We start from the raw sequence: 13,692 nt of genomic DNA on the forward strand, positions 1-13,692 counted from the left end.
GGGAGCCCTAACTGATGACAGAGTTGGAGCAGGTCTCTTTACTGATGCAGCCTTTGACTTTGATGTGAGTTTTCGGGGACTAAGCACAGCCTTTCAGAAAACTGGGCCTACCTGCCCTCCAGGACACCTACAGCACCGAATATCACAAGAATGCCAAAAAGATCATCAAGGACAACAACCACCCGAGCCACTGCCTGTTCACCCCGCTACCATCCAGAAGGCGAGGTCAGTACAGGTGCATCAAAGCTTGGACCGAGAGACTGAAAAACAGCTTCTATSTCAAGGCCATCAGACTGTTAAACAGCCATCACTAACATAGAGAGGCTGCTGCCAACATACAGACTCAAATCTCTTGCCACTTTAATAAATGGATTAATGAAGGTATTTTTTATTTTTATTTTACCGTTATTTTACCAGGTAAGTTGACTGAGAACACGTTCTCATTTGCAGCAACGACCTGGGGAATAGTTACAGGGGAAAGGAGGGGGATGAATGAGCCAATTGTAAACTGGTCACTAGTCACTAGTCACTTTAAATAACACCCCTTTAATGATGTTTACATATCCTACATTACTCATCTCATATGTTTATACTGTATTCTATACCATCTACTGCATCTTGCTATGCCGCACGGCCATCGCTCATCCATATATTAATATGTACATATTCTTATTCATCCCTTTACATTTGTGTGTATAAGGTAGTTGTTGTGAATTTGTTAGATTACTTGTTAGATATTACTGCATTGTTGGAACTAGAAGCACAAGCATTTCGCTACACTCGCATTAACATCTGTTAACCATGTGTATGTGACCAATAAAATTTGATTTGGCCGTTACCCACTGTATATCAGAGAAATTGTGCAATTGTTTTTTTTATGTATCTTAACAGGCCCATGGGCCCTTTTGCATTATTGTTTTATTCAAAATTATTTTTGTGTGTGTCCATTTCGACCAGCCCACGAAACCAAACAAATGTTCAGCCCAACTGGCATTTGCCAGTATTGCTAGATGGCCAATCCGCCCCTGGTGGGAGGCGTCTCAGAGGAGGAATATGTACAAGTTTAAACAAGTTCTCAAAGCAGGAGGTCAGACGGGAGCTAATATAAATGTGCTGCCGTTTGCGCGGGGTAACAGGGGCCAAGAAAACATATCCCTCTCTATCTAGCTCTGACCTCCAACTCTTCAAAGCGCCTGACAGACACACCGAGCAGCACCCGATGTAGCGCGCGCCACGTGCCATGGCCACTCGCGAGGGCTGCCACTGTCCGGGCGCCGGGGGTCAAAACAATAATAACAGCATCCTGTACCATATACTGAAGAACGACAGACTCACGACCACCGAGGAACAACAAACAACACCAAAACCACAACCACAACAACACCAACAGCATCGCTGGCACAGGGTCTCCTCCTGTTCCTCCTCTTCTTCCTCTTCGTCGCGGCTTGAGCTAAGGCAACAACAGGCATGCTCGTGCGGCTCCTCACGGCGAAGGGGGTCTCTCCGGTCCCCGCAGGTTACCTGCAAAGCCGCATCGGCGGTCCTCGTGAAGACTCTGCGGTTCGTGAAGAACGTGCCGTGTTTCCGYGAGCTGCCGGAGGATGACCAGCTGCTGCTCGTTCGGAACTGCTGGGCGCCGCTGCTGGTGCTGGGCTTCGCGCAGGACCGGGTAGACTTCGAGACCACTGAGACTGCAGAGCCCAGCATGTTGCAACGGATCCTGACCGGTGGCTCTGGCAGCCAGAGCGGCTTAACGGACAGACAGGGTGAACCGCTGCTGGAGCAGAGCACGGAAACTCCTGGGGTCTCTCTCGCGGATATCCAGGGCATCAAAGCGTTCCTGAAGAAGTGTTGGGGTTTGGACATCAGTACCAAGGAGTATGCCTACATCAAAGGAGCGGTGCTCTTCAACTCAGGTGGGCAGGATGCTTCAAAACGCGCCTATTTTTCTCACTAATGATTCATTGTCTCATTGTGTCCGTACTGGAGCGCGTAATTATCCTATCTCCAATTTCATACATTTAATAATTTAGCACTGTCTCTCGTTTAAAAAAATTGCAAATCAGTTTCACAAGAAACAAACAGCGCTGATTATTCAGGAAGACCCTGAATAATTTCGTGCTTAATGGCCAATTGCTACATAGGAAACTAAATTTWCAAAATTCTGGTATACCAATACACATAATCACCATTATTAGGCAACTAATTCCCTGCATCTACTGCAAAGGAAGTATGTAGGCCTCGAGCTTATTGAATGATTGCTTTAGGAGAGATATATCCTTCCACATCTGGAGACTTCAGAAACCTTGCCAAAGGGCCTTGTGAGATATTTGGTAAGTAAGCTGTTGACAAACAACCTGTTTACCATAGTGACCCGGGCTCCTTCAACAACCCAAAGTTTCTATAAACAATGATTATGTTTTTCTGTCCTCCCCCTCCCCAGATCTCCCAGGTTTGCGCTACCTCCACTACATCCAGTCACTGCGGCGCGAGGCTCACCAGGCGCTCAACGAGCACGTTAAGCTGATCCACCGGGACGACACCACACGCTTCGCCAAGCTGCTCATCACCCTGTCCATGCTGAGGGCCATCAGCCCTCCTGTGGTTGCACAGCTCTTCTTCAAGCCCGTCATCGGAGCTGTCAACATGGAGGATGTCCTACTGGAGATGTTCTATGGGAAGTAGATGCTTTCCATGGTCTCGTGCAGAAACAACACTTAGATATGGCCCCCTATAAGTTATAGGCACTTCTAGCCCCTACTCCCTAGAAACTTAACCTTGCCCCTAGCCCAGGGTTTTGGATTTTGCCCTAACACTACACAGCTGATTCAAATAATCAACTAATCAGGGTTTGATCATTTGAATCAGCTGTGTAGTGTTAGGGCAAAAACCAAAACGTGCCCCTTGAGGTCCCGAGGACTGAGTTTGGGAAACGCTGCCCTAGCCCTTACCCCCACTTCCCCTAGCCCCTTACCCCTACCTCCTAGCCCCTACCCTCTACATACTTCATGTATATCTGACATTATTGTATAGAAATAAGCAATACGGCAGCTCCACTCTGCCCTCTGGTAGGCTATAAAGGAACAGTTTTGCTATGTTACATCGATCCAATCTTCAGATCAACACCTGTGGGGTTGGTTCTGGACTGGACCTTAATATCTAAAGGACAGACAAACAGAATGTAAATCKAACTAACTGTTAACCAACCGTTMGATCTCAATGGACCGTTGAACAGAAGGATAGACAAAGGATGAGATTTGTTTGTTTTGTTAAAGATGTTTTGAACACTGGTGGGTGAAGAACAGTCGGGGCAAAGGGGTGTGTGTTTTGGGATGGGGAGGGGTGAAGGAGAGGATACAGACCAAGAAGAGATGCTGATCGGACTCTAACTTATTTCTTTTTACATAAAACTATTTTTGTATAATAAAAGTATTCTCTGAACTGCTTTGCCATGCTTGTGTCAGGTGAGTGGTGCTCTGACTGTCACTTTGGAGATCAGAAAGGCCCCTGGACACTGATCTAAGGTCAGCTTTGTGTTTTGCCCCCTAATTGTTAAGGTTTGGGATAAACTGATCCTAGATCTGTGCCTTAGGGCAAGTTCTACCCAGAGAGATCATATAACCCAACGTTCCTTTATCGGTAACTATGGTTCTGAATAAACGTTGATATCTGTTCCTAGTTCACAGTTCGCTGATCCAACATATGATCTTTGACATTGGTCTGAATTAAAGATCACTTGTGGGAGCAGCAAACTGAACAGACATTCACTCTTTTCTACAGTCGATCTTTTCTGTCCAGGTAGGAACATTCTCTTTTCATCTGAGTGTGTGATCTGAGTCCTAGGCAGATAGTTTGTACTCTGCAGTGAAGAATGGTCTTTTTTCTAAGTCATCTACCATTGACTATTGTCCTGCATACAAAGATGGATTCACATCTCACCACACATATTGATGCTCATACTCTGATTTCCAAACTCAATTGATTTTTCCTGTGTCTCTGTCTGAGACAATAGGTGATTGTTGCTGTGCAATTGAGATACAGTAAGTTCATTTATCATGCTAGCACTCAGCTCTGAGGGTTATTGTATCCATTGTAGGATTATCACAACAGTGGTAAGATACAGCAATGGACTGTTAGGACCACAAGAGGGCACTGTTTAATCACATTTCACTGACCGTGTCCCTCTCACACTCACACACACTTTAGGGCTGGCACAGGTGCGCAGAATATAACTTGAGGAAATTACCTGCAGAGTTAGATTGCCTCCGGGAGCGTTCCAATTCTCTCTAAATCCCATCATTACTGGCCAGATATGCAACAAACGGTAATGCTACTGGCCAAGATATGCAGGAGGATCARGGGGTGGGGAGAGCTACACGTCTCAGAGACACAAAACATAGTCACACAGTGGTCTAAGGAACCCATCACAGATACAATCTGGTCAACGTACATGGGGAAATTACAGAGTTGTAGAACGTTTCTGCTAGAGTAAGAGAAGATCTCTGCTTCCGGCTCTGTTTTCTCTAGGAACCATGAATCTTCCTGCTGCTGTTGCTCTACTGTAGGACTGTGTGTGTGTGACAGTTGAGGAGCAGGGAAGCAATGAAGCTTGGAGACACAAGACGGTCAGGTGCTCTGAGCAGTCAGAACAGCAACTCACCCGTGTGCAACCACGCATCGCAGCCAAGGGCTGAGGGTGTGTGTGTTTGTGTGCAATTGTGTGTGGGGAGGTAGGCGGAGTAGCGTTACGACAAGAAGACCACAACAGATGCCATGGAGCTGGCGGCGGGAGGAGTGTGAGCTGTTACCATGACGATGAGGGACTCGGGAACCTGTGGGTGGACCCCCAGCCCCCACCCCTGCCCCCCATCAGGCTCTATCCCTTTAAACTGGTGTAGACCTGAAATGAAGGTGTAAGCAAGATGATGGTAGCTCCACTTTGCCCTCTGATAGGCCAGACACCCCCCCCCTTCCCATTCCTCTCAACACACACTAAATATGTTGATGTACATATTTATGTCTCTATCTCTCCTCTATCCTCTCCATAGGGGCCTATTTTCTTTCAAATTAAGCCCCTAATTGCTTAGGATAATAAAGAGCCTATTAATCCTGTGTCTAGTAATAAAAAGCCAGCTGTCAGGCAGGGAGGCTGCCAGACGAGACACACACCACACACACACACACACACACACACACACACACACACACACACACACACACACACAACAACACACACACAACACACACACACACACACACACAACACACACCACACACACACACACACACACACACACACACACACACACACACACACACACACACACACACACACACACACACACACACACACACACACACACTATATCACTGATGCCTGCCACCATGGTGTGTGAGAGAGAGAGATAGAGACAGAGAGAGAGATGTGTGTGTATTCAAGCCAGCCTGCCACACTTACTGGCCATATTACTGATTCGTGCCACCACTGTGCGTGTGTGTACGTATCGTTGTCTCGTTGTCTCCTTGCTAATTCACTATGCACCAGCAGGTGGCAGTGTTTGACTGGGTTTAACGTCCACACCTTTAGAAATCCACTTTTTTTGAGCTGAAATACGATGGCCAAAGCTTACCCATGCTGTTGCACAACGATTTAAGACAATAAGTCATCGTTTTAGTCAAAGTATGATATATTTGGGCTTGAAGTGACAAATCTGAACTGCCCACTTTGGGCAATTCTGTGTGAATGTGGTGTCTTTTCCTATGATATGACAAATTATTTTCAACCTACGTTTCGTTTCAGGGCTCGGTTTTATTTGAATGTTACCACTCATCAGTATGGCATAGTTTATTAATCAGAAACAGCTGCAAAGATATTCATCTTCGTGAATGTGTTGAGCCAAACAGCCTTGTGCCCTCTTGGCCCCTGAGTCACGGAGCAGATAAAACAGTTTTTCACTTCCTCTTGATTTCTTTACCAGAAAATCATCATAATCCATTTACATTTATTTTTGAGCTAGTCTGCATAAAAAAAAATATATGACCGTTTTATAAATGCTATAATTGCGTGATATGATAGCATTTGGCAAACCCCCATTGCCCCAAGATGAGTGGCTTTGTCACTAAGGTTTTGCTTCACTTCAGGCTCGACTGCTTTGATTGGCGTAACGTTAGCTAGAAACCACAAGTGTCTATCCGGATAATGAAAAAATGGGAAAGAAAGTTCAAGGAACTTCTAGTCAGTTACAGGTTATTTGCGCCGTGCATGATCATTAGCCTATCATTTCACTTCCCCTGTGAGAACTATGAGCACGGGCTGACTTGGCTTTTCATCTTATTCTTCCTTTCTAACTATTTATATGGTGAATTTGCGGCTTCAATTTATGGAAGATGCCTTAACATTGGAAGTCAAAGATAGGCCAGTGGTTTCCATCTGTGGCAAAGTTTTCCTTAAATCAATGATTATGACAAATCCATCTCCAGAAGCAGCCATAGAGCCAGCTGCCTAATCTTATAAAACAAACAAAAACAAATGCAACAACAGATAACATTAGCTAGCTAGATAAGGTTAGMATGCTAGCTAGCTACACTGACAGCTGTCAGGGCCTGTTGATGTTCATCAACTCCACATGGACATTCCCATACCCAATTCGTGAATATGTATCAGTAGCYTTCGTCATTCTTCGGAGGTGCAACCTAAACGTTCATTTCATCTCTAGGACAGGAAACAACGTCGAAATAGTGGCGGCAACTTCCTCTGTGGGGGGGATCCTTTAATCATCATCTGTTCATAAAGCCTACCTACAGCACTACTTACACTTCTGACTTTTGGACCATGGAAGACCGTGTGAAATAGACAGAACATAAATGAAACAAGAGGAGATCAATGTTTTTAATGTGCAGTGAGAAAGTAAGGGCAACTGATAAGTATGATTGTGTTTCTATAAAGATAGACATTTCTTTCCAAGTGAAAATCGTGTTTATATATATATATATTTATATAAATATCTATATCATATATAGAATACATATCTATTTGCTATGCATACTCAGAAATTACACCTTCAAATATAATAAAAAACGTATTCCAAAKCACAAACTTACGCTTCTTCTTTCTTTAAACATGACCTATCCTATGGATTGAAAACAAAGGATTCTCAGGATGGAAAGAATACTTCAACAACTCAACCAAAACATTGAAAATGCATTTACTTTTTGAATCTAAGAATATTTTCATGAGGGACTCAAAATCCATCTAATTGTCTTAACAAACCATGACCCATATAGTAAAGTAGTGTACAAAACCTGCATTACACACACTGCATACCTCCCCCTAAATGTCAGATGAAACGTAAATAAGTATGACTTCTCAAGCAAACTCTTTTTGTTATAAAAATATACTTATTTTTAAAATAATCTACAGATTTATTTTTAAGGTGAGGCATTACACTATCACGCTAAAACAGCAAGGCTGTTTGTTTTTATAGAAAATATGAAACTCTGACTGACTGACAGACTGACTGGAGAAGACTAGCACGACTCTCTAACTTCTCCCCTTCCTCTGGCCCACAGGAAGTTACATCAACATCACCGGTAGCTCCTCCTTCTTTTTGCATATTCTATGATTTTTTAAAGAGTGTTTTTAAAACTAGATATACACCTTATACAGGTCAACAAAAATAAGATGTTGCTCCTTGAAGTAAAACGTTGCAATGTCCAAGCAATTCCCCAAAAGAGTAAAAAAAAATAATATATATCTTAAACTACACAAAGTCAAGATAGAAAACACAACAGCGCAGATACATGACATACTGGCTTTCTTCATAAGCATATAAAAAAAACAAAAAAAAACATTTTAACAAAGAAAAAACAGAAAAAATAGAAATATATAAATCTGTGTGACAAGTTAAAGCAAAGTCTTAAAGTAGAGAAGGCAACACACATGATTGAATAAAAAACAACATATGAACAAAAAACAGGAAGACACTGATGCTACAAATAAATTGGAAATATATGTACAAGACCCTGTTTTCCTTTAGTGTGTGTGAGTGTATGTGTGTGTTTGTGTGTGTGCAAGTGCACAAGTGCCAAAGTATGGGTTCTTTTATTTTGTATTCACGAGTTCAATTTGATCAAACTCTGTTGTCTCTTGATCAAACAGTTTGTTGTTGTCAGTCTGAATCTTTAATCCTCGGGTGAAGAACTTCTCCTCTGTGTACATGAGGGCCACGTTAAATCCAAACCTGTCCTGACCCTGTCTTGCCTGTTGACAGGGGTCCATTCCAACCCAAACTCGTCACAATCTCTCAGCTATAGCTACAGTAGCCAATCAGAACTGGCTCATAGAAGCGTGACTACGCCACCAAACCGATCCAAAGTGATCCAACCCAAACCAGACCAGACCAGACCGCTAGTGTCGCATGGTTCTATCCTGTCCCGGTCACCAGATGACGCTGGAGATGCTGGTCTCCCTGGGCAACAGCGGCAGCATGGCGTGGTTAGTGTGCTCCTCCTCCAGACTGTGCTCGCGGCTCTTCCCCGCCGGCGGCCTCTGTCCATTCAGCAGCGTCAGCGGGATGTTGCAGTAGGTGTGTTGGTTGCCTAGTGATGACAGCGGCGGCAGCGTGCCCCCCGGCGGCAGGTCGTACTCGTAGCTGCGGTAGTAGTGTTTCTGCCGCATGGTGGTGTGGTASGAGTTGTGGAAGGACGAGCGGAGGTCCGGGTGCGCCGTGGCCATGGCGGTGGAGGTGGCGGCTGCCATGGAGATGGCGGAGACGGTCTGGAGCTCGCCAAAGGGGCCCTGCTCGCTTACATCCAGCGCTGGCTCGTGGCTCAGCATTGGCTCGGTGCGGCGGAAGGGCATCTCATACTGCAGCTGCTTCCAGAACTTGGAGCTGAGCTTGTTGCTCTTGGGGCCATGCCACTTGATGACAGTGAGGGTCTTGATGGTGTGTTTGAGGGCCTCCACCTCTTGGTAGTTCATGATGCCACGCAGCTCGGCACACTCGATCAGAATCACCTTGATCTCCCCGGTGACCAGCATGTTGCGGAGGCGTGTCTCCAGCTCRAAGATGCTCCACCCCCGCCGCACCACGTAGTTGGGCGTCATGACGATGATGAGGCGCTTGGATTGGTCCACACAGCGCGCCACGTCTTCGATGTAGGCTGGAGAGAGCGTGGGAGAGTGACAGAGAGAGAGTGGGATAAAGAAAGAGGAAGAAAAGAATGCACTCAAAACACAATCAATCTTCTTGAAAGGGAAAACTCCAAATAGCTTAGATTCTATACAGTAACATATTTACTATAACATGTTTTGTATTCAGGACATATTTGTTGTAACATGGTGGACAAGACACATATAACAGACCACTCATAATACACAGAGACAATGGATGGACAACTACAAGACATACAACACAGGACAGAGACAGCAGTCAGACAACAGTTTAGTGGTTAAACACAGCCACAGTAACTACAGCTGTCCTTAGTCATATCAACTGTACCTATATTACTTTTTTTTTTATCTGTGTCTGTGTGCAGTGGCATGTGTGTTTGTGTATGTGTGTGTGTTTGTGTATGTGTGTGTGTATGTGTTTGTGTGTGCATGTGTGCCTTGTGTTTGTGTGCTAGAGTGTGTATGTGTGTTCTGACTTCAAAGCTATGCTCTTGCTGTGTAAACTCTTAAAAACTGGATCCCCTAAGCTGCTCTTCTTGTCCAGGGAGGAAGTGCATCACAGTTGCTGACACAAGAGGAAGAGACTGAGGACATGTACCTCTAAGAAGTCTTGTGTCATCCTGGTAAAGCTCATTGGCCAGACCTAAACATAAACATGTCAACATTGAGACTCAGATCACAGGAGAACAACAGAGCACACAAACAGAAGGAGGACTTGTGCATCAGTGGCATCCACTATTATTTTCTTTTTCTCTAACACGCACGCACGCACGCACACACACACACACACACACACACACACACACACACACACACACACACACAACACACACACCAACACACACCACACACCACACACACACACAACACAACACACACACAACACACACACCACAACACACACACACACACACACAACACACACACACACACACACACACACACACCTGAGGCTGGAACAATGTTTTAACAACTTCTTGTAGAACTCTGACGATGGACTAGATTCTCAATTCATCCAGTACTGAGAGTGTTACATTTAACACTGGGCCAGTGTCTATACGAGTCTACACTTTTCAGTGTTAAATTCACACATGTAAAGCCTTATTTGCATATTTCCCAGGTACCTTGCTGTTCGAGTGAATTGTAGAGTAGATGTCTTCACGGGTCCAACAGACCTGAAGTTCCAAGACACGCCTGGGACCCGGAGCGTCCGGGTCCTAAATTCTGATTTTTGTCTCTGATCTTGTTTGGGTATGATATAATTGACACGGGTCTCGGGTATGTGCAATTAAAATGTATTTACCGTCTGGGTCCGATTGGACCCGTCTTCTGTTAATTTAATGTGTGGGATGATGAGAACTGGCTGAGCCTGTTGTTCTGTGTCAGCTAATTGCAACTCAATAAAACATGTAGCTTACAGTATATGAAACAATTCAAGTAACACAGAGGTGTTTTGGGCAAAATACTGAAGGTTGTTCTATAGGTGGTAACTATGGATATATTATTTGAGTGTATTTGTTGCACAACTTACACATATACATACACAAGACAAGTGACAATGACAAGCAGCTAGAGTGAAGTAACAAATATCACTAACATGTACAACAGGTGAATAGGAAACAAACCAACAGGACGTTTACTGACACATAACCACATCACACCATAACCACATAACCACAATAACCAAATAACCACTAATAACCATAACCAAATAACTGTACAAGCCACACAATTTAGTGGACCTATTATCAAGTAACCACACACATCACCACTCAGCCTCCCACGCCCCACACACCCCCTCAGCCTCCCCAAAATACCCCCCCCCCAGCCTCCCCACCCTGACACAGACCCTCAGCGTCCCACCCTACACACCCCTCAGCCTCCCACCCCCCCAGCCTCCCACCCACCCCTTCAGCCTCCCAAAACACACCCCCCAGCCTCCCCACCCTGACACACCCTCAGCGTCCCACCCCTACACAGCCCCTCAGCCTCCCCAACCCCACACCCCTCAGCCCCCACCCACACACCCCAGCCTCCCCACCGCCACACCCCTCAGCCTCCCACACCATCATTTGCACACTTACTTCCCGTGGGGATGAGGTCTCTGTCTGGGATGAAGAGTTTGTAGCCGTAGTGTTTCTCAGGACGTCAGGGAGGATTCCAGGGCAAAGCGCTCCTTCTCTTGGTTCCTGCCTCCACTGGTCAGGGTCCTACTTTAGTGTAGGACAGGTACGCATCATAGTCCTTATTATCTGCCAGAAACACACACGGTACACAGAGAACGTGTGGTGAAGCATATGCATCCCAGGGATGAATGCAGGCTTGAACAGACACAGCAAATTGACATAATCGTTAACATGTGAAAGTAGAGAAAGAGAGAATTGTATTGCAGGCACAATGAAAGATCTGAGAGCTGCACTAGAAAGCCAGACTGTTGATCAACAAAACAGTGAGGAAGCAGAGGGTGTGAAAAACAGAAGACCAACTTCGATTAGCTAACGGCTATCAAGCATCTCCTCAGAGTTGTGTCATTCATCACACACACACACACCCTAACACACACACACACACACACACACCACACACACACACACACACACACACACACACACACACACACACACACACACACCAACCACACTCACACACACACACACGACACACACACACACCCACACAACACACCACACACACACACACACACACACACACCACACACGAACCTCCCAGCAGGTAACTCATTAGTTGCACAGTGGTTTTCTGACCCTAATAGCTCTCCCATTATCCTACAGGAGGGGAAATCCGGTAATCCGGAAACTTCCTTGATCCGCAAACCTGGCAGAGCATTCCCGCTAGCTGCTCAAAGGCTTCCCTTATTACACACAGGTAGGAGGCAGAGCACAGAGCATGAGAAGGGGAAAGAGAGAAGTAGGATGAGGATAGAGGGATCTGATTCTGTAAGGAGCCCCTTGAATCCACTTCAATGACTAAAAAACAGAGAGAGAGAGAGTAGGAGAGGGAGAGAGAGAGAGAAAGGGAGCGAGAGAGACACAGAGAGAGAGAGTAGGAGAGGGAGAGAGAGAGAGAGCAATGAAGAGAGAACGATAGAGAGAGAGGAAGAGGGAGAGGAAGAGGGAGAGAAAGTCAGGTAGAGGTGGAAAAGTTGGGAGAAGAAGCAGGAAGTGAGAGACACACTGACCATCTATGCACTCATCATGACACACACACATGCTAGAATTCTATTTCTAGATTCAGTCTAAGTGACTCACATGTGCAGGGCTGAAACAGACAAGTAGTCCAAAATACCTAAAAACATGACTCACTCAAAAACATCTGAAAATAACAGATAATCATTTCCAAATATCAAAATGATCTCCCACAACAAAACATTTTTTTTTCACCGACCCTTCTCAAAATATGTGTTTGGGTCATCCAGGGAGGGAATCMGGGTTTTTCAGAAGCTCTTTGAAGCAGGAGAGAGAGGCTTGAGGCTCGATAGAGGAGCCAGACACAGGCTGGTTCAAATAACAACACCTCAAACACCTCAACCACTAACACAGTGCTAATCACAAATAGCTCGATTACATGGTAATCCATTCAAATGGATTCTAACGGATGAAATCACAAACGGCCATGACTCTACTTCAATGTAGAATTCCAGAATAAAATGTTGAGAAGAACCTATCAAAGGATTGATAACAAACACTGTATGAAAATAAGCCCAACAACAACAACCAGCCCAAACTAGGACACAATTAACTGTATCTGGGAGAAGAAGAAAAGTTGGTCTCCCACTTCAGTTTGTTGGTGGACTTTTTCCTTTGATTGGGCAGGATGGGAGTTGGCCCAGTCCCAGCCTCACAGCACCCCGTCCCAAAGCAGACAGCAGTTATCTGCTGGTCCACAGGGGAGGGTGGGCATTATTCCATGACATATTGAGACTGATTCCTCTCTAAATGGAGAACAAATTGAAAATCTGTCTCCCCTCTTCCCCATGCATCCTTAGAGTGATGCAGTGGGCTGGATGTCAGTGAGGTGTGTGTGTATGTGTGTGTGTGTACCTGAGAAGCTGTTATTGCTGCAGGCTCTGACTGCTGGGACTCAACCCCCAGGATAAGACCAGTAATGGCTTTCATAGAAACGACCGATTCAACCAACCGTCAAAGCACACACGCATGCACAACACACACACCCACACCACACACTCAGCACACAAATACACCAGCACACACAACCCACAGTCACCACCACACCAACCCACAACACACACACACACCACAGTAGTTGATAAAGGCTATTATGCGAGAAAGAGAGATCGGAGGGAGAGTTAAAGAGGAAGACAGAAAGATTGGTAAGAGAGCCGGGGGGAGAAAAAAGAGAGTGCAGTAGAGGCAGTGAAGGAGAAAAGTGAAAGTTGAGACAGGGAGAAGAAACACACAGCCATCTATTGGTCTGACTGTCTGAGCCCTTACCTCCATCCAGGTGTCGCTGCGAGTGTCTCCTGTAAGAGCATGAGCTCA

General features: G+C 45.3%; 1 protein-coding gene and 1 pseudogene across 1 annotated transcript; one reads left to right on the forward strand and one right to left on the reverse strand.

Moving 5' to 3' along the window:
• The first annotated feature begins 1,029 nt into the window (after nucleotides 1-1,029).
• LOC111965081 (nuclear receptor subfamily 0 group B member 1) lies at nucleotides 1,030-3,441 on the forward strand. The gene is made up of 2 exons (XM_023989068.2): nucleotides 1,030-1,916; nucleotides 2,444-3,441. The coding sequence occupies exons 1-2, from the start codon at nucleotides 1,241-1,243 to the stop codon at nucleotides 2,683-2,685; spliced, it is 918 nt and encodes a 305-aa protein (XP_023844836.1). The 5' UTR covers nucleotides 1,030-1,240; the 3' UTR covers nucleotides 2,686-3,441.
• Nucleotides 3,442-6,875: 3,434 nt separating this feature from the next.
• Nucleotides 6,876-13,692, reverse strand: part of LOC111964648 (interleukin-1 receptor accessory protein-like 1) — a 204,442-nt pseudogene continuing 197,625 nt past the window's right edge.

This window comes from Salvelinus sp. IW2-2015, linkage group LG6.1 (assembly GCF_002910315.2).
Source record: "Salvelinus sp. IW2-2015 linkage group LG6.1, ASM291031v2, whole genome shotgun sequence".
Taxonomy (NCBI): domain Eukaryota; kingdom Metazoa; phylum Chordata; class Actinopteri; order Salmoniformes; family Salmonidae; genus Salvelinus; species Salvelinus sp. IW2-2015.